We start from the raw sequence: 18,134 nt of genomic DNA on the forward strand, positions 1-18,134 counted from the left end.
GCTACTTGGCTTTGGGAGGAAGAAGGAGTTTGTCGTGAAGAAGAGCCGATTCGGGTTGAGATTAAATATTGAAAAGATGGGAGACGGATCGACAGTTTCACATTCTACGAGGAGCCAGTTGCAGAGACGTTGGGTCTTCCTTGGTGGTTGCAGTGTGTTTAATGAACATTAACGGGAAGTTGAAGCGACGGAATGGTTTTGAAATTATCATTGCCAAAACCAGGGGGCATGTGTTATCACCATAAATTAACAGGCTTAATTTATGGGTCGAAAGCAAGTTGGGCTTAAAGCAGAAGATTAAGAAGGCTTGTAAATCGGCTCCTGCGTGAGCATTTGGGCCACATGGGCCATGTATCTTTAGATTTAGTTCAAGATTAGAGATAGAGTCCGATCAGGACAAGATTAGTTTAGATTGTTTCCCAAGTCTCCAGACTATAAATATGTACCTTATGTTATTCATTAAGAAGAGCGTCGTCACGTCTAGCAAACAACTCTCGGCGCATCGTCACCCCTAATCTTAGGGTTTCATCCAAGTAAGCGCCATGCTGCCCTGATCGCGTCTTGCGATCAGGGCAGCGTTGTTCTTGGTTTTACCTTGGCATTACTCGTTCTAAAGCGTTTTTTATGGCGAGTAATGCTAGTTATCCTGATGTTCGTAGCATGGCTTTTAGTAGATTCATCGTGCTTTCATTGCTTATCATCTACGAATATCATATTGTCTCTGTGCAATCACGTTTCAATCTTATGCTAGTTCTTGTCGCATAGAATTAGTTGCACGGAGACAACACCCTGCTTCTTTTATATCTAATAGATCCAATCTGTTACGGTTTGCTCTTGTACATAAGAGTTGGCGTAATATCTGCTAGGTTAGGCCTTGCAAACGGGTTGGACGATCTGGTGATGTAGTAGATGCTTTATCTTAGCCTTGATAGGGATTGTTCCGGGAATCGGCTCTTGCTAGTTTTTAGGCCTCTGTTTTTTGTTATGGTTTAGTTATCTGTTATGTTCATTAGGCCCAATCACGTGTAGGATGTTCCGATCTAACAGTGAAGCTTTTATCGTCGTGGATTAGATTAGTTAGATTTAATTGAAGCAGATTTACAGTTATTTGCTTTATTTATCAATATCCGGATGCAAACAGATCCAATCTGACACCGGGACTCGATCGGCTCTTTAAAACCGATGCAAGAGTCGTCCCGGGGAGCCGACCACGGCTCGGACTTATGTTTCCACGTGTTTGTGTATGCAGGCAGATCGTTGCAAGCACGTTCGCACCTTACTGATCGGGTATAGGTCAGGTGGCACGCCCTGCATCTTCATAAGCCGCGGCGTGTGCTGGAATTGCGGGCCATCGACGAGGGAGCAGTGCCTGCCAGCGCCCCGGCAACCTCCCGGCTCTTCGTGTTGCCTGTCGCTGCTCGCCGGTGGGTTTCGACCGATAACAAGTTGCAGCCGATAGGCCAACGTAGGAAATTTCCGACGAGTCAGAGAGGAAAGGAAAAATCCAAACTTTATGAGGAATCTGATGATTCGGCTGTAATTTTTTAGATAGTTTAGTTTAGTGAGTCTTTTATTTTTTAGTTAAATAATTTGTTTCCCGTAATCGGTTAGAATTTGTTAGCGTGGACTATATATATATCAATTGTGCGGAAAAAAAAAAGTTGATACAGATCCCCGCCGACCTCCTACGCACAGATCCTCCTCCTCGTTCCCCTCCTCCGCCGGCGACGTCTGGTTCCTCGTCTGCGGCATCCTCTGACGACCTCCCGGCCGCGGCCTGTGGGGCCTTGCCGTGGGACGCGTCCCCGTCGTCATACAACCCAAGGTCAGCCCGATGGTCAATCAATTCCTACCTCTTCCACACCCCTTGGTAGTTCTCGACGCGGATGCTTTGTTCAACGAAGGTCTTGAAAAAGCCCTCTGTCATCCCTGATCCTCGCCGGGCGTGCTCTACGTCCGTCGTGCGCCGCCAGCCGCACCGAACCACGCTGTCTTGCGCCGTCGCCCGCCGCATTGGCCGCACGCCGCCGCGGCTTGGGGAGCTAGCAAGACAACTTGGGGAGTAGTCTAGGGGCCGCTGTCGCGGTTCCTAGCCAGCCTCCACGCCAATCACGTTGGCAAGAATGGCGACCTGGATGGGTGACTCCCCATCTCGGTGCTCCATAATGACATTGCGGAAGAGGACGGCGGGTTGCGGGGAGCGCGAGGAGAAGGCGTGGGCGAAGGAGAAAGGCACCACAGTGACGCGAGTGGATCCCGACAGCGAGCTCTGGTGATGCGAATCAAGCTTCGGCAACGGGAATCGAAGTCCGGTGGTGTGAATCGATCTCTGGCACCGTGCGGCAGAAGGGAAGAGATCCCTGGTGCGTAATCTGGCAAGTTCAGCCCCCTTCCCGCCCCTGGCCTGCTCTTACGCCCCATCCACGATGGGGTGCGACCCAAGTTGCCGGCATTCATCTGTAACCAGGAGCAACAGTTCGCTCCGGTCCAATTTGGACCAAGGTACTCCAGCAGGCGGTCAATTGCTGCTGGTTTGGTCACTCCCGTTTACTCCCGTGCGCACACCAAGTTTGTAATACATTGTGTTCTTCCTTCGTCTTGGACTCTTGGTGGTACTTGGCTACTTACTCTTTCAGTTAGTTTCATGGCCGCTCTTTCCTCTATGCCAATCTTCAAATTTCATAGGTAGCTAATGTCTATGGACGTTTATCACTTTATCCTCTCGAATATCTTTTGCTACTTTAACATAACAATACAATGTACTGTCAACAAGTTACCTGTTCCTGCAGAAATGAGGAGGCAAAAGGGTAACTACGGTTTCAAGCTGAATGTGGCCGAAATGGATGCTTCCAACCTTACCTTTATGCATTGGCCACTGCTACAGTGTTCGCTGATGTCGGGAACCAAGGTACAGCTTCAGTCGTGACAACTAGAAAGCACCCCCGACACCAATTGATGGTTGGGTAATCTGGTTCAAGGCATTCTAATTAATAATTAGTTCTGGTAGGTTTCATATTGATTCTGGTATGGGTTTCATCGCAGCTCTCCTGCACGTTCGAGAAAAATAAATGGACCACCCCATCCATCCCAAATTGGTTTACTTGCTGGGCAGGACCTGGCCTGCAATCTCCTTCTGTTGCTGTTGCAAGAAATTATGCACATATGATGGCTGCCAAGTTCTCTTGGCTGGTAATTTATTACTGGTGTTAACTCTGGTTAATGGATGATAACCTCTTATGTACACAGAAAATGTTAAAATATTAGGTTGCATACGTCTTTCTTTGTGATTGGTTATTGTGTTCATCATGATTTTTCGTTGCAGGTTGTCGTTCCTAATTTAAAGATGTAGTGCTAAGTAATTACACGGTGCTTTAGTAGAGATTGGTTCTTCTTAGTTCTGTTATGAAACTATAGTGCTGGTCTGATGTTGTGTCCAGTTAGTTGATAAAATGGAATATTTTACTACTTAATTATGTTCGTTGTTACTTTCTGTCCTCTAGCTTTTCGGTTTTTCTCTATCGTGTGATCTGGATTACGCTGATGAATGAGACATCACCCGTGATTACAAGATTGCCGAGTCCAGTAAGAATGTGAATTTTGGTTGAGTTCAATGTGGTGGTATGATTCGTGTGATTATAAGAGTGTCGAGCCCAATGAGAAGCCCTTTGCACTGGTTGGTACTCGTATTATATTCTTCTCATTTGCTTACTTGTAATTTCTGCTGGTGCACTTTGTAGCATACCAGTGCAAAGACAAAGAAGGCATGTGTCAATTTATTTCTTTTGGAGTCACAGACAGCCATCCACTACCTCCTCCAGGAGGAGCTTGACACCATCCCCAAGATCAGGTGTGTGTTGTTGGAATTATTGACCTCGGTCAAGATCTAATTGGGCCGAAAGGCCCAATCCTAATCCAATTATTAATTCTTGTTAGTTGCCTTTGATCGGGAGGCAAACTCAGCCCATTTAAGGGCCTGGCCCAAGCCTACAGTACTATATAACCAAGGGAACCCCTGGTTTTCCCCAATTGCGTTTACTCGTGAGTTAAGCCGTCAAGGTTAGCGTATCCCTAACCTAACCGATCTCTAAGGTGCTGGAAGGTTTGGAAGTGCGGTGTCCCTCGATCTGTATCGACATTCACCCCATTCTACTATCTCTGCGGCATAGACGGGAGTTGCTGCTCGTCATTTACATCAAGATCTTCAACAACAGAGGCATCCGTGATGGCTATCAGATTTGGTTAGTCATTAAGTAATTAATTCCGCATTAAGATTAATTAGTGATCATGATTAGACTAAGCTAAGATCCTATTTATGGTTAATTAGATCTAACAATTGATATCAAAGCCTTCTTAGTTCTACCATGATCCTAATATCCAGATTGGATCTGTTCATGCACGGTCTACTTTCTAAGTCATGTTAATGCCTCTGATCTATCTGTTTAAATGCACAAGTGTTGTGCAGATTAGATCTTATAGCATAACAATTTAAAGGTTCAAGGTTTAAGATGCAATCAGTTTATGCAGTGATGATTTCGCATGCAATTAGATCTAAATCTTGTTTAATTAAGGCTCTGCATGCGTGATTAGATCTAAAACATGCCTAATTAAGTTTCTGATCACATAATTAGATCTAATCTAGTTAGGCCAAGTTTAAGTTAAATCTTGATCTGTTTATGATTTAAGTACCGGATTAGATCCACTGTGTTAATGTGAGTTAATATGCATCTGCAGTAAAGGTTCATGCGAGTTCATGTGCAATTAGCCATAACCTAATTCGGTTTAAGACTAATTGTTAATCTGTTCTGGTAATTAAGGCCGAATTAGACCTAATTCTGGTTCATTAGTGCATTATTTAAGCAAATCAGAGCAAAAATTAGATGAATTTCGTGAATCAAGTTAATAAAATTATGCAATTAGGGTTTTAGGGTTTCGGCTGCTAAGGTTTTTCCCCAAATTAAAGCCTTTGTCCACTGTTATTTCCACGGTTGAAGTCAGATCCATGAATTGAATTTTCTTGCATCAGTAAGCAATGAGAAGGAGAGGATTGGGCAAATAATGACGAATTAAGCAAAAGCCCCAATTTTTCCTAACTCTAACCCTAAGATTGAAGGAGCTCTTACCTGAAGGTACATCTGAGCCATGAGATTACGGCAAAGACACCCCAACGGAGCCCCTCGACGGGGAGCCGCGCAACTCGATCGCACGGCACCACGGCGAGAGGACCTGGAAGGGCATCACACGTGCATCAGAATGCACGGCGGCCAGGACCTGAGCGCTCGCGTGCGCATGAGACAGGCGCTGTGCGTGGGCGGTCAGCTCCAAGGGCGGTCAGGCGGCGCACCCCACGCAGCCGCGCGTGGTACGCCCTGCCCGTGCATGGGCACCAGGCGGCAGCATGCAAGGCTCACACACCCCCACGCGGCCGGTAACTCGGTGGCCCACGCGGCACAGCGCGCATGAGCGGCGGCCCTAGGATCCCGCACCTGCAGCGGCCTGCGGGGCCCGCGAGGCGGCTGCCCGGCCGGCCCGAGCCGTAGAGCGGCAGCGGCGGTGCGCATCAGGGCGCGCGGAGCAGAGGCTCCGGCCGGCGGTGCACGCCATGAGGAGGCTGCTGCGCATGGGACCGCGGCAGCAGGCGGCGCCGGCAAGCTGTGCCCGAGCTGCGGTGCGACCTAGCATGAAGGGCATTGGCGGCGTGCCCTGAGAAAAGAGAGGGAGTGAGGCTGAGACTTAGGGTTTTCAGACCAGCCTCATCCTTTTATGCAGCACCAAATCAGTTGTGGACCGTCGGATCTTGATGGATGATCCAAATTGAGTCGCGATTAGGGTTTGCAGTGGGTGGGCCTAACTGGGCCAGCGCGCGCTTAATGGGCCACGCACATTGCTGGGCTGGGCGACTGGGGAAGTCATTTGGGCTGGTTTTATGAGCTTTTAGCCCATTTAATGTTTAAAGCCTTGTATATTACTATTTTTTGATGATTTAAGCTTTATTTCCTCACTATTTATGCTCAAGGCTTTAATTAATTACTGTTGCACTTATAATTACCAGCCTTATGTTTATTTAATGCCCATGAGCATTTATTCCATATTTTGAGTTATCTACTATTTATAATTCGCAAATAATTTTATTGCTCGTTTTATTTATGGTAGATATTTCTCAATTATGAATAGTGTTATTTCCCATAACTTTGATGTTATAAGATTAATTTTAAGAATAATTGTGGGAAATTATCACTAATAATGAGTCCAATTTTGGGCTATTAATGAGTCTTGCTATTTCAAGCACAATTAATTTCATAAAGTTTGATGTGCTTGTTAAATGAGAAAATAATCTAAAGATTAATGAGCCTTATTTCTTTTAGTGCAATAAAATTTTAAATTTCAGTGAAAATTAAGTTTAATAATGTTTTATGCACTGATTATATAAGACAAAGTTAAAGTTTTGATGAGGCTTATATTTACAGTGAAATTTGATCCCTTTTATGTGTTATTTCACTGTGTAAGTTTGAGTTTAAATTTCCAGAATAAGTGTATTTGCCTTAATGTTTCCATTAAGCTTTATTGATGAACATTGCATTAGTTCGCATTGTTTAAGCTGAACAATTATATGTTTTTCCACCATGTACAATTAAGATGCTCTCTAATCAAATGGAACCATCAAGAAGTTTGATTAGAGTGCACTTGTAATTAATTCTGACCATTGTTTGTTTTAATTATGAGTTAATGATAAGTTTCGTTTGTTTTCCCCATCGGTGATGCAAATTGAAACTTATGACATGATTTTAATTAGACCATCGTAGGGTTAATCTTGCGTCTTTATGTGCATCTTATTGTATAGATTATTGAGACTTCAATTTTATAATTTTTTAGTGAATTATGAGGGCTTGCTAAGCACCATTGAGCCCTTTGATGGCACCAATTTTCCCAAGTGGAATAAAGAGGTGCATGCTGTTCTCAAGGTTCTGGGCCTTGATTACGCATTATGTGATAATGAACCAATTGCTCCTGCGGCAAATGCTGAGAGTTATGATGAGCAAATAAAGAAGTTTAACTCCAACTTGGAGAAATGGAAACATTCCAATAAGCTTGGAAAAATGATTATCAACCAATCAATCTCAGTTGCCATAAGAGGAGTACTTCCCTGTATAAAGAATGATGGGGAACTAAGTGCTAAGGAGTTTCTAAACTCCATTGAGGAAAATTATGAAGTTGATTATGCCAATTTCCTCATAAATAAGTCGTGTACCTCACATTATGATGGGCAAAATGGTAGCATGTATGATATGGCTGCAGAGTTGAAAACTCGAAGTTGCAAGTTCTGCCAGTCACCTGGTCACATTATGAAGCAATGCCTTGAGTTTAAAGAATGGAATGAAAATAAGGGTAATAAAGTTGTCTTATAAGTCGAATTAAATTAAATTTTCCCCATAAGTTTTGGTGGATTGATTGAGATGCATTCCCCTGCAGGTCATTAAGTCTGAACCATAAGATAAGGGGAGACAAGGGGAGAAAATCCAACAAGTGACGATGGAAAGGCAAAAGACATTAGAAGCTTCGCATTAGCTCGTAGCTATTAGCTTGGCTCTAGTGTTTATTTTGATGATATATATTTTGGATTGAGTAAAGACATATTTGTTTCAGTAATAATAAGTGATTCTGGACATTTTGTCAAGTTTCAAAATAATAAAGACATCATCATTTGTTGGATCTGTTATTTGTCAAGGAATTTTCATATACATTTCTTGTATATTGTGTAATGCTTTAATTAGTTGTTGATGAGACCTTGTCGAAATTGTGAATTATTAGTTAAATCACATTTCGAAGGGGAGAATTGGAATGTCTCATCAGGTATAAGAGATACTCTAGTTGTAATGTGTCATAAGAATGAGAGATACTCCAGTCATTAGATGTAAGACAATAAAGAGCTATAACTTATCGCCATATTTTATTCATAAGGCTAAATTAGAAAATCGGCTCATATAAAGGGTGAATATGATGGAGAACGCTCTCAAAGACCATTGTGATGGGAAAGCCAATTGTCTCAAATTTGTATGATTTTATTCTTTATTCTGGCCACCGCTGGGTGCGGTATAATTTTCACAGGTCCTGTTGTTCTATCCATTTTCTGGCCACCTCTGTTGTGGATTAGTTCAATTTGGATCAGAGATGATTGAAGTATGGTTGTGTTCATGATTTTGGCCACCGATGTTTTGTGAACATTTAATCGTAGCTTTGCTACTCTAGTTCATTAACTAGCCACCGCTGTGGTGGGCTAGGTTAGCAAAGAAAGCTGATCAACGGTATAGTTTTGTCGTGCCAAGATAAATAGTAAAGAGCTACCATTGTGAATTATTTCAGATAAGTTTAAGGGCTGACACTTCTAATATTCTGATTATTCAGAATTCAATGGAAGCTCACAAAGGAGGAAGGAAATAGAGAAGAAAATCTTAATGAGATATAGGATAAGTTTTCTCTATATCAATGACTTGAGATGAGATATATATCTATCTATATACATATATGATTTGATATATATATCGTGCCATAAGTTTTTCTCCAATTTTCATCCAAACTCTGTTGAGGATTTACATTAGTTGTTTAACCATGACGGAGATACGTAATGATAATTTAAGTTTTGGGCACAAAAGTAATAGCCTCAGTCATTTTTAAAATTAATGGATGTGAATTTTGAACAATTCATATCATGGCAATTTTCTGATGGGCTCAAGGCAGTAGGCTGTAATGGGTCTACAAGTTTTGAAAAGTGATTCCAAAGGAAACTAAGATGCTAAGTTCATGGGTAACTATAATTCATTTTATAAGGTAAAGGTGGATTAATAATTATCCTGATACTCTAAGGTGAATATTTTCTCCATAAGCTGACTAAAGTAAGAATGCGTTCCTAGTTTCTGGGGGAGCATGATACTAAGATGGAACCATAGTGAGTATTGGGATTTGTCACTAAAGGGCGTATGTTAAGAAAGACTCTAAAGTGACAACATGTGAATGCATACACAACCATGCCTGTTTTTGTTTGCGTGATATAGCAAATTTCGTTATAAGAATAAAGTTAAGAATAAGATAAATAGGAAGATGTTCCTAAGGTTTCAGTTTTGAAGCTCTATGCTAAGCCCTATAAGTAATTGACTTAGCATGACAAGCCAGAATGCTTGACAAAACTTTATTAGTTTTAGTCCAGGGGAGGTCTGCTGGAAAAGGTGTTAAAAGATAGAAACACCATAACAACATGCCTATTTAATTAAGGTACTATTCAGTCAAGTTTTTGTAAGAGTGTGTGGATATAAATGTGCACAATTAGTTTTATGTCTTTCACTCTTACATATATGAGCAATTCTGCAGAAAACTCTAAAATAAGATTGGCATAATTAAGGCCAATTTTGTATAGCATGTTTTAGGCAGGCATGTGCAATATATATATTCTGGTAACATTAATGTATTAACATTGATTTTGAATCAATGTCGCTGTTTAATAACAGTATTCCCTTAAAGTAACAATTTTTGGTTGATGGTGTCAAGCCCATTGATATTTAAACTATTATGTTGTGAATAAAGGGTCTTAGGATCAAATCATTTTAATGCATTAAGTAAAATTGCTAGCAACATGACTAATTGAGGGTTTTATCTCTTATCCTATTTTCGCGAAAATTAGTATGGATTTGATGATAAACCTGAAATGTGATTCTGGATGAGGCCGAATAATTAAACTCCCAAAATAAATTAAGTAAGTGTTCTATCGAGGTACTGTAGTGGACTTTGGTTAATGGTGTCCTCGTATTTTTGTAATGTTTGCCAATGACTCATTTGCTGGGTTTTGCTATGGTATTGAGTGTGAACATAAGGCGGACAAAAGTTTAAGTTTAAGATTAAGATTGTTCGATTAAGTGGGAGATTATTGATCCATGTGTATCCACCTTCACGTGATCAATATTTTGAACACTATAAAGAATAAGTTGTTGACCTTCGGTCAAGGGGGAGAATGTTGGAATTATTGACCTCGGTCAAGATCTAATTGGGCCGAAAGGCCCAATCCTAATCCAATTATTAATCTCTGTTAGTTGTCTTTGATCGGGAGGCAAACTCAGCCCATTTAAGGGCCCGGCCCCAAGCCTACAGCACTATATAACCAAGGGAAGACCCCTGGTTTTCCCCAATCGCGTTTACTCGCGAGTTAAGCCGTCAAGGTTAGCGTATCCCTAACCTAACCGATCTCTAAGGTGCTGGAAGGTTTGGAAGTGCGGTGTCCCTCGATCTGTATCGACATCCACCCCGTTCTACTACCTCTACGGCATAGACGGGAGTTGCTGCTCGTCATTTACATCAAGATCTTCAACAACAGAGGCATCCGTGATGGCTATCAGATCTGGTTAGTCATTAAGTAATTAATTCCGCATTAAGATTAATTAGTAATCATGATTAGACTAATCTAAGATCCTATTTATGGTTAATTAGATCTAACATGTGTTCCTCTCTCAGTTGACCTTAACAGTGCTAATTTGTATCCGTTGAGTATTGATGATAGGTTTACAGCTTAGATTTATCGCCCCAAATGGGGAAATTGGATTCTGATTAGCAGCATTTTTTGTGCTTGAATAAATTTTACCTGTGAATGCTTTTCCATGAATGCTCTTGCAGTCATGCAGTTCTGTTTGTTCGAGATGGGAAGCACCATGCATACGGTCAACCAAGGAAATGTCGAAGTCAATGGCAAGATAAAGCACTTGTGGACTACATCCTTCATGATGCACGTTTTGCCAATAATATGAGTGCATAAACTATACGTTGCAAGATATTGACCATCAAGAGTTTGATTTTATTTGTAGTTGATGGTTGGTTTGTAAAATCTTAAGCTATGCTGTCTAGATCAACTTCTGTCATGCCGTTAAACCCAACTTATATTATTGTAGTGTGTTTGAAGTTCTAAGATAGTTAGCATTATATCATGATGTCTAATTATTTATCTAATTATCCGTACGTGTTCCGTACAATCTTATTCGTACTATTTACGTGTTTTTATTTATAATATTTTGATATTTTCATCACCAACGAGACATAGTTTTTAAAAAATACTTGTTGCAACTAAAATTTAGTGTGATTATTTTCTCACAATATCATTCTTCAAATACGTGCGTGCGCACGTGCACCCTACTAGTAGTATAGAAGAGATCTAACCGTCTTTCGTAAAATTATCATTACCAATTAAATATAAATTAAGAAGAATTTTTAGATTTTTTGCATTCGAGCCCTCCATTCCAACCCACCGCCGCCCCCTCGTCAATCTCTCGCGAGACTCCCATTCCCCCCGCCTGCCGTCGCGCCTCCTGCAGTCCTCCTGGTTCGCCCCCTCCTCCGCCGCCGCCCGTCCCCGTCGCGGCCGCCAACGCCTCCCTCGTCCTCTGCGGCTGCCGCCACGGTTTGCGCCTCCGCGAGGTGCGCGTTGGCCGCGCCGCCGCCTGCCGTCATGCTTCCTCCTGGTCCCGCCCCCCTCCTCCTCCCCCCCGGCCGCCAACGCCTCCCACATCCTCTGCGCTTGCCGCCACGGGGTACGCCTCCGCGAGGTGCGCGTTGGCCGCGCCGCCGCCGCCGCGGTGGTGAGCTTTGGAGTTTGGAGGCACCGGGGGAGAGCTCTACCACGCCGCGGCCACGATAGATTCATAACTGGCCTTCCCCGCCGGTGTGTGCCCGACCTTCGGCGTCGCCCACTCATTCCTGCGCCACCGCGGGCGCCGCCGGGCGCCGTCGGCCTTCTGGTTGTGGGCGTTTGCTGCTGCAGGTGGTCGCCTCTTGACGCTTGCCGCGCAGCTCGCTCCTGGCGCTCGCCGTAAGTGATATCTGCAACCTGCTGTCTTTCGTCGTACGGTCCGTATGGATCAATGTGTTTTGATTCGCTGGCGTAATGTCAATTAAAATTCTGATTTGCTATATGTATGAATATATTGATGGTGTAGTCCTTAATTTATTCCTCTATTTCTTATATCACCAATCTTTGATTCAAGAATCATCATTAGTTTAGATAACAGTATGAACATGCCTTAGGTCACAATTTTCAGTTTGCAGAGAAGAACATGTATGGGCCATGGATTTAGTTTGAATTTCTTTTGTATTTGGTAAGGCAAACTACAGATAAGAACATGTATGGGCCACATGAATTCTGGAGTACTAACTGAAAGCGTGCAGGTTTGTTTTTTCTCCCGTAGCCTTGCTTGTCAACTAATTAAACTACTTAACTGTGTGCATGCAATGACCTACTGAATTTGGCATACCAAACGTCCAGCTCAATGATTGTGTCAGTAGTAGTAGAAACAGAATTGCTCACTTAGCTGAAATTATACTCTTTCTGCCTAGCGTTTATTTCTCATGTAGCAACTTTTTTTTAAAAAAATTATAACACATTTGTTGTCCTAATGGTCTAATTGATAGGCGAAACGACCTGCTACTGATACGTTATGGAGGGGAGTCTTTTAGAATAATTGACAAGGTAGTGTGCTTGTTTATTATATCTAGCCTTCTGTTCGTTAAAGTGGGCTGCAATAGTAATTTTGGGTGGTTAATGATATCATAATTGTATGTTTCAGACTAAAAGGGATGATGCCACCGCTGTCATCCAAAGAGAAGAGTGGCCAAAGTCGAGGCAAGATGTGGAGAAGCATTTCAGGAAGCTCAGAGATTTAGACTACTTAAATTGGCTCTGAAGAAACAGCTGTGGGATTTGTTGCAGAGAACAATGGAATGCAGAGACTTTGCTGACTTTGCTGCTGATTGAAAAGAGCAGGCTACTGGTGTGAGAGATGCCATCTTGAAGTAGATAGATTGTTGTAACATGAGTTGTAGCAAGTAGAATGTATGCCATATAGGGATCGTAGTATGTAGGCACAAAGATTGAGGTCCCGATGAATGTGCTACTTCTATGCAGATTTGCACTCTTTTGATAGACCTCAGTTGAGCCCAAAATGAGCGACCCACCCTCCTCCCCTCCGCCGCCCCCCAACCCCGACGGCGGACACCCCGACGCCGGCGGCCACCCTCGCTCCCCCTCGCAGCCCTCCAGCTCTAGTTCCCTGAGCCCCAACGCCTCTCCATTCGCCCCATCGCCCGGATCTGGTCCCTCCCGCCCCCATGGCAGCCCCCCCGAAGGTCTTTGTTTCAGTGCCCCATCCGACTCCGAGGAAGAAGAAGAGCAGTTGCTCTGGTCCACTCCGCGCCCCTCTGTGAAGGGCAAGGAGGTGGCCGTTGAAGCTCGCCGCCCTCCACCTCCACGCCCCTCTGGCTGCGATGCCAGCGGATTCATGGCCGACGCTCGTCGCTCCCATCCACAGGGGGGTGCTGGGGGCAATCGCGCCCCTCCCTCCTCGGTCGCTATTCCTCGTCGGTCAATGTAGGTCGCTCAACCCGGGGTCGTCCCGCTCGTCGACGCTGAGGGCTTCACACTGGTGCTGAGCAGGCGCCGCCTCATGTCTGAGCGGCGTCAACGTCGCCCCGCCCCCTCTCGCCGCCCTGTCCCGGCAAATCTGGTCGGTAGATGCTTCAACTGCCTGTCGTTCAACCATGTGGCGGCCCGGTGCACCTTCCCCACGCGCTGCTTCCGTTGCGATGGTGTTGGCCACTCGTCGAAGAACTGCAAGCGCCGACGGCCGGCCGCGCTGCCCCCTAGGGGCCAGGGGAGGCCGGTGCGGCGCGTCGGAGCTAGCCGCGGCGCGGCTGTGGCGCGGTCCTCAGGCTCGCGCTCCCGGCCTTGGCCTCGGCGGACGGTTCTCCGCAGCCTGGCCGGCTCCAGTAGCGCTGTTGCGGGACCCTCTTGTGGACACTCTGCCTCGGGTGCGGGAACAAGTCGTGCCCCTGGGCCGCGGTCGCCACTGCCGGAGCTTCGCCCGGAGCCTGCATCGAGGCTTGGCTGGTCGTTGCCTGCTCCTCTGCGTTTTGGTCGCTGCGCCCCACCCCGGCACATCTCCCCGACTACTGCAGGCATGGCCTCACATACGGCGCTGCCCCATGTTTGCCCTGAACCTGAGGCGTCGCAATTTGCTGGGAGGTCTTTGTGCTCTGTACCACGCTCTTTTGATCCCATGGTCGCTGAAGCCAATTCTGTTTGTTCTGGTCGTGGGCTTGCATGCCGCCTGCCAGATGATTGCTGCACCCTGCTGACTGTTGAGCGCCTCTCTTCTTGCCCTCCTTCCATCACTGCCGACCCAATGCTCATGGAAGCTGAGGCATTGGGAACCAGCTACCACACCCATGCTCGTGTTTCGTCTTCGACTGCTGGGAGCACAGATATTAGGCTGGATGCTGCTCCAATCCAGGAAACCATGCTGCACAATCAGGTCGCACTGGAATCGGTACGTTTTGAAATCGATTCTATCGATCAGGTAGCTCGCTCACCTGATTCAAGGAGAAATGTCACTGTCTCGAGAGGATCTCAGGAGGCCCCACCCTTGCTGCTCTCCCCTGATGTCAGCTCGCCGATTAAAAAGGTCGTTTCTGATTTCGCTGCGGATGTCTGTAGGGCGGCCTCCCCGGCCGTCCTCGCCTCCACTCCGCCGCGACGCCGAGCTCGGACACCGCAGCTCCCCGCCACCATCAGGCGCAGCGAGAGGCTGGCCAAGAAGTCGCGTCACCATGCAACGAAGCCTGTACTCCAAGCACAAAATGTCATGATGAGGCGCTTGGGGCTCACTTCGGCATGCCACCCGCCAGACACATCATCTTTCCAGCAATTTACGGATACTTTCTACTCCACCCTCAGCTCCTCCCAATGTGAGGCTTTGGACGCGCTACTACCGTCTGGGTTGTCTTCCTTCGGTAACTCCGAGGGAGATGATCTGCTGTAAATTCGGTTTCCCACCCAGGTCGCAAGTCCTGTTGCCCAAATGATCTGTGAAAACTTTCTACTTTGGAATGTTCGCGGGTTGAACTCGCGATCGCGTCGCAATGTTGTACATGAATTGGTCGGCCAGGAGCGAGCTTCCTTGATTTCCTTGCAGGAAACAAAACTAGATGACTGTGATGACACCATGATCAGAGAACTGTTTGGCCTTGGTTTTGAGTTTGCTTCTCTCCCTGCGTGTCATACCTGTGGAGGAATTTTTTTGGCCTGGAAGGGTGACGTGTGGTCTGTCTCAAATATTTCGAGGGGGGAATTCTCACTGACCGCGAAGGTTACTCTTAAATCCAGCGGTGTGTCATGGTGGTTGACCAGTGTCTATGGTCCCCAGTCTGACCTTGATAAGGTTCGTTTTCTTGATGAGCTGCGCATGATTAGGTCCTCTTGCTCGGACTCATGGATGGTTTGCGGTGATTTCAACTTAATTTACAAGGCTGAAGACAAAAACAATTCCAATTTAAATAGAAGAATGATGGGTCGCTTCCGCCGCTTCATAGATGATATGGAGCTGCAGGAACTATCCCTCAGGGGTCGTCTTTACACCTGGTCGAGTGAACGTGACACCCCCACCCTTGAGCGCATTGATCGCTTTTTCACCTCTGAGGAGTGGTTGCTGGATTTCCCTGATCATGACCTCTCTGCGCTCTCTACTGATTGCTCGGATCATGCGCCGCTTCTGTTGAAGACGGATTGCGCCTTACCTCACCTCAAACGTTTTCGTTTTGAGAATATTTGGCCAAATTTCGAGGGATTTTTACAAGTGGTTGAAGAGGCATGGAACTCCCCCTTGCCGCGCCAAGACCTGGATGCTTTTAGGTCGCTTGACATCAAGCTGAGAGCTACGGCCAAGGCTCTTAAGAGTTGGAGTGCTAAGCATGTCGGTTCAGTAAGATTACAGCTTGCCATTGCTAGAGAGATTGTCTTCCGCTTCGACTGTGCTCAGGAGAGACGAGCGCTTGCACCTCATGAACTCGCTTTGAGGAGAAAGGCCAAGCTCTACACGCTGGGACTTGCATCCTTGCAAAGGTCCATATCTAGACAAAGGTCCCGTATCACTTTTCTTGCTGAAGGTGATGCAAACACGAAGTTTTTCCACCTACAGGCCTGTCACCGCAGCAGGAAAAATTATATAAACTCCCTGCGGTTACATGATATACAACTCAAGAATGAGGATGAAAAGGCAGATGCTTTCTTTCAACATTTCGACAACATTCTGGGAGCTCCGGGAGATATCTTTTCTAGAATCAATTTTGACACTCTTGGTTTGCCCTCAGTTGATTCGTCCACGCTAGATCAGTGCTTCAGCGAGGAAGAAGTTTGGAAGGCCATCTTGGAAATTCCGATTGATAAAGCTCCCGGTCCAGACGGCTTCACAGGTCTTTTCTATAGAAAAGCTTGGTCGATCATAAAGCCGGATATCATGAGAGCTTTTCATGCACTCTGGTCGCTGGATGGTAGAAGTTTGTACCTAGTCAACCAAGCTTTTATGGTGCTCTTGAAGAAAAGGAAAGATGCTATTACGGTCAGCGATTTTAGGCCCATAAGTCTCATCCACAGCTTTGCCAAGCTTTTTACGAAAGTTTTGGCATGTAGATTGGTACCACACATGGATCGGTTGGTAAAACCAAACCAAAGCGCTTTCATCCGTGGCCGAATGATACATGAGAACTTTAAAGCCGTCCAACTCACAGCAAGGCTGCTGCATCAGAAAAAGAAACCGACAGCTCTCCTAAAGATCGACATATCAAAGGCTTTTGATACAGTAAATTGGAGATTCCTCATTGATTTGCTTAAACAAATGGGTTTCTCTAAGAGATGGCAAAACTGGATCTCGATGATCCTCTCCTCGGCAAGCACAAAGATAATTGTCAATGGGTCCCTTGGTCGTCGCATTTGTCACGCAAGAGGCCTCAGGCAGGGCGACCCGCTCTCACCGTTGCTTTTTGTCCTCACAATGGAAGTGCTAAACGCTTTGCTTAAGAAAGCTGATGCATTGGGCCTGCTACTCCCACTCGATGATCGTGTAAAAGAGAGAGTCTTCCTATACGCCGATGATGTGGTTTTGTTTCTTCGGTCGCAGCAGCAAGATCTGGAACTAACTAAAGGGATCCTAGAAATTTTTGCCCGCGTATCTGGCCTCAGAACAAACATGGACAAGTGTCATATCTCGCCCATTCAATGCAACTTGGAGGATACTGTGTCGTTGTTGCAACACTTCCCAAGCAAGCTTGGTCCGTTCCCAACAAAGTACCTGGGTATACCTCTGTCCCTCAAAAAATTGAGAAAGACTGATTTACAACCATTGATCGACAAAGTAAATGACCGCCTCCCCTCTTGGAAATCCAAGCTTTTAAATAAAGCTGGTCGTGCTATGCTGATCAAATCTGTTTTGTCAGCCATACCAACACACATTGCAATGGTAGTTGACATCTCCCCTTGGGCGATCAAATATATTGACAACAAGAGGAGAGCTTTCTTGTGGAAGGGTGCTGAAGACGTCAAGGGGGGGCACTGCATGCTTGCTTGGCCCAAGGTCTGCAGGCCACCTGAGCTGGGCGGCCTTGGTTTTCTTGATCTCCAACTGTTTGGATACGCGCTGCGTATGCGTTGGCTTTGGCTGAGCAGGACAGATGATAATAGGCCCTGGTCGCAGCTGCAGGATACACAAGAAAATATTGTTCAGGCCATGTTTCACGCTTCAATCTCCATTGATTTAGGTGATGGCACTCGCTCTTTTTTCTGGACAAATCGATGGCTTCAGGGTAAATCCATTAAGGACCTGGCGCCATGCCTTTGCAATGCTGTTGGCCCGCGCATTCAGAGAAAAAGGACAGTTGCAGAAGGTCTGCAGGAGGACTTGTGGATTCGTGATATAACCGGTGCACTCACAGTTCAGGTGCTCCTTGATTATCTCTTGATTTGGGACCTCACGAGAAACATCATCCTCCATCCCGAGATCCCTGACCGTCTAATCTGGAAATGGACGGGTGATCACACTTTCTCCACAGCCTCAGCTTATAGGGCATTTTTCATTGGCCAATACTCCATACCAGGAGCTACAATCCTGAAAAAGACTCAGGCCCCAGGTAAATGCAAATTCTTTGGTTGGCTTGTGCTCCATGATCGTTGCTGGACGGCTGCTAGAAGAAAGAGACACAATTTGCAGGATGATGATAGCTGTGCCCTTTGCTGTCAAGCTTCTGAAACAATTACTCACCTGCTGGTCAGCTGCCCTTTC

General features: G+C 45.5%; 2 protein-coding genes across 3 annotated transcripts; both read left to right on the forward strand.

Annotated features, from left to right (window-relative positions):
• The first annotated feature begins 1,658 nt into the window (after positions 1-1,658).
• On the forward strand, positions 1,659-7,747 carry LOC120712176. 2 transcript variants are annotated; one of them, XM_039997894.1, is made up of 7 exons: positions 1,659-1,825; positions 1,905-2,908; positions 3,043-3,673; positions 3,738-3,847; positions 4,090-4,238; positions 6,871-7,383; positions 7,468-7,747. In XM_039997894.1, exons 3-7 carry the CDS (start codon positions 3,611-3,613, stop codon positions 7,473-7,475), a joined length of 843 nt encoding a protein of 280 aa, XP_039853828.1. In that variant the 5' UTR covers positions 1,659-1,825; positions 1,905-2,908; positions 3,043-3,610; the 3' UTR covers positions 7,476-7,747. The 2 variants fall into 2 exon arrangements, 1 of the variants encoding a protein (XP_039853828.1); XR_005690740.1 differs by lacking the exons at positions 3,043-3,673; positions 3,738-3,847; positions 4,090-4,238 and having other exon boundaries at positions 1,659-2,908.
• A 2,621-nt stretch (positions 7,748-10,368) lies between these two features.
• On the forward strand, positions 10,369-12,961 carry LOC120713372. Its single transcript, XM_039999353.1, has 5 exons — positions 10,369-10,384; positions 10,654-10,741; positions 11,246-11,839; positions 12,439-12,496; positions 12,594-12,961. The coding sequence occupies exons 1-5, from the start codon at positions 10,369-10,371 to the stop codon at positions 12,708-12,710; spliced, it is 873 nt and encodes a 290-aa protein (XP_039855287.1). The 3' UTR covers positions 12,711-12,961.
• The last annotated feature ends 5,173 nt before the right edge of the window (positions 12,962-18,134 follow it).

This window comes from Panicum virgatum, chromosome 6K (assembly GCF_016808335.1).
Source record: "Panicum virgatum strain AP13 chromosome 6K, P.virgatum_v5, whole genome shotgun sequence".
Taxonomy (NCBI): domain Eukaryota; kingdom Viridiplantae; phylum Streptophyta; class Magnoliopsida; order Poales; family Poaceae; genus Panicum; species Panicum virgatum.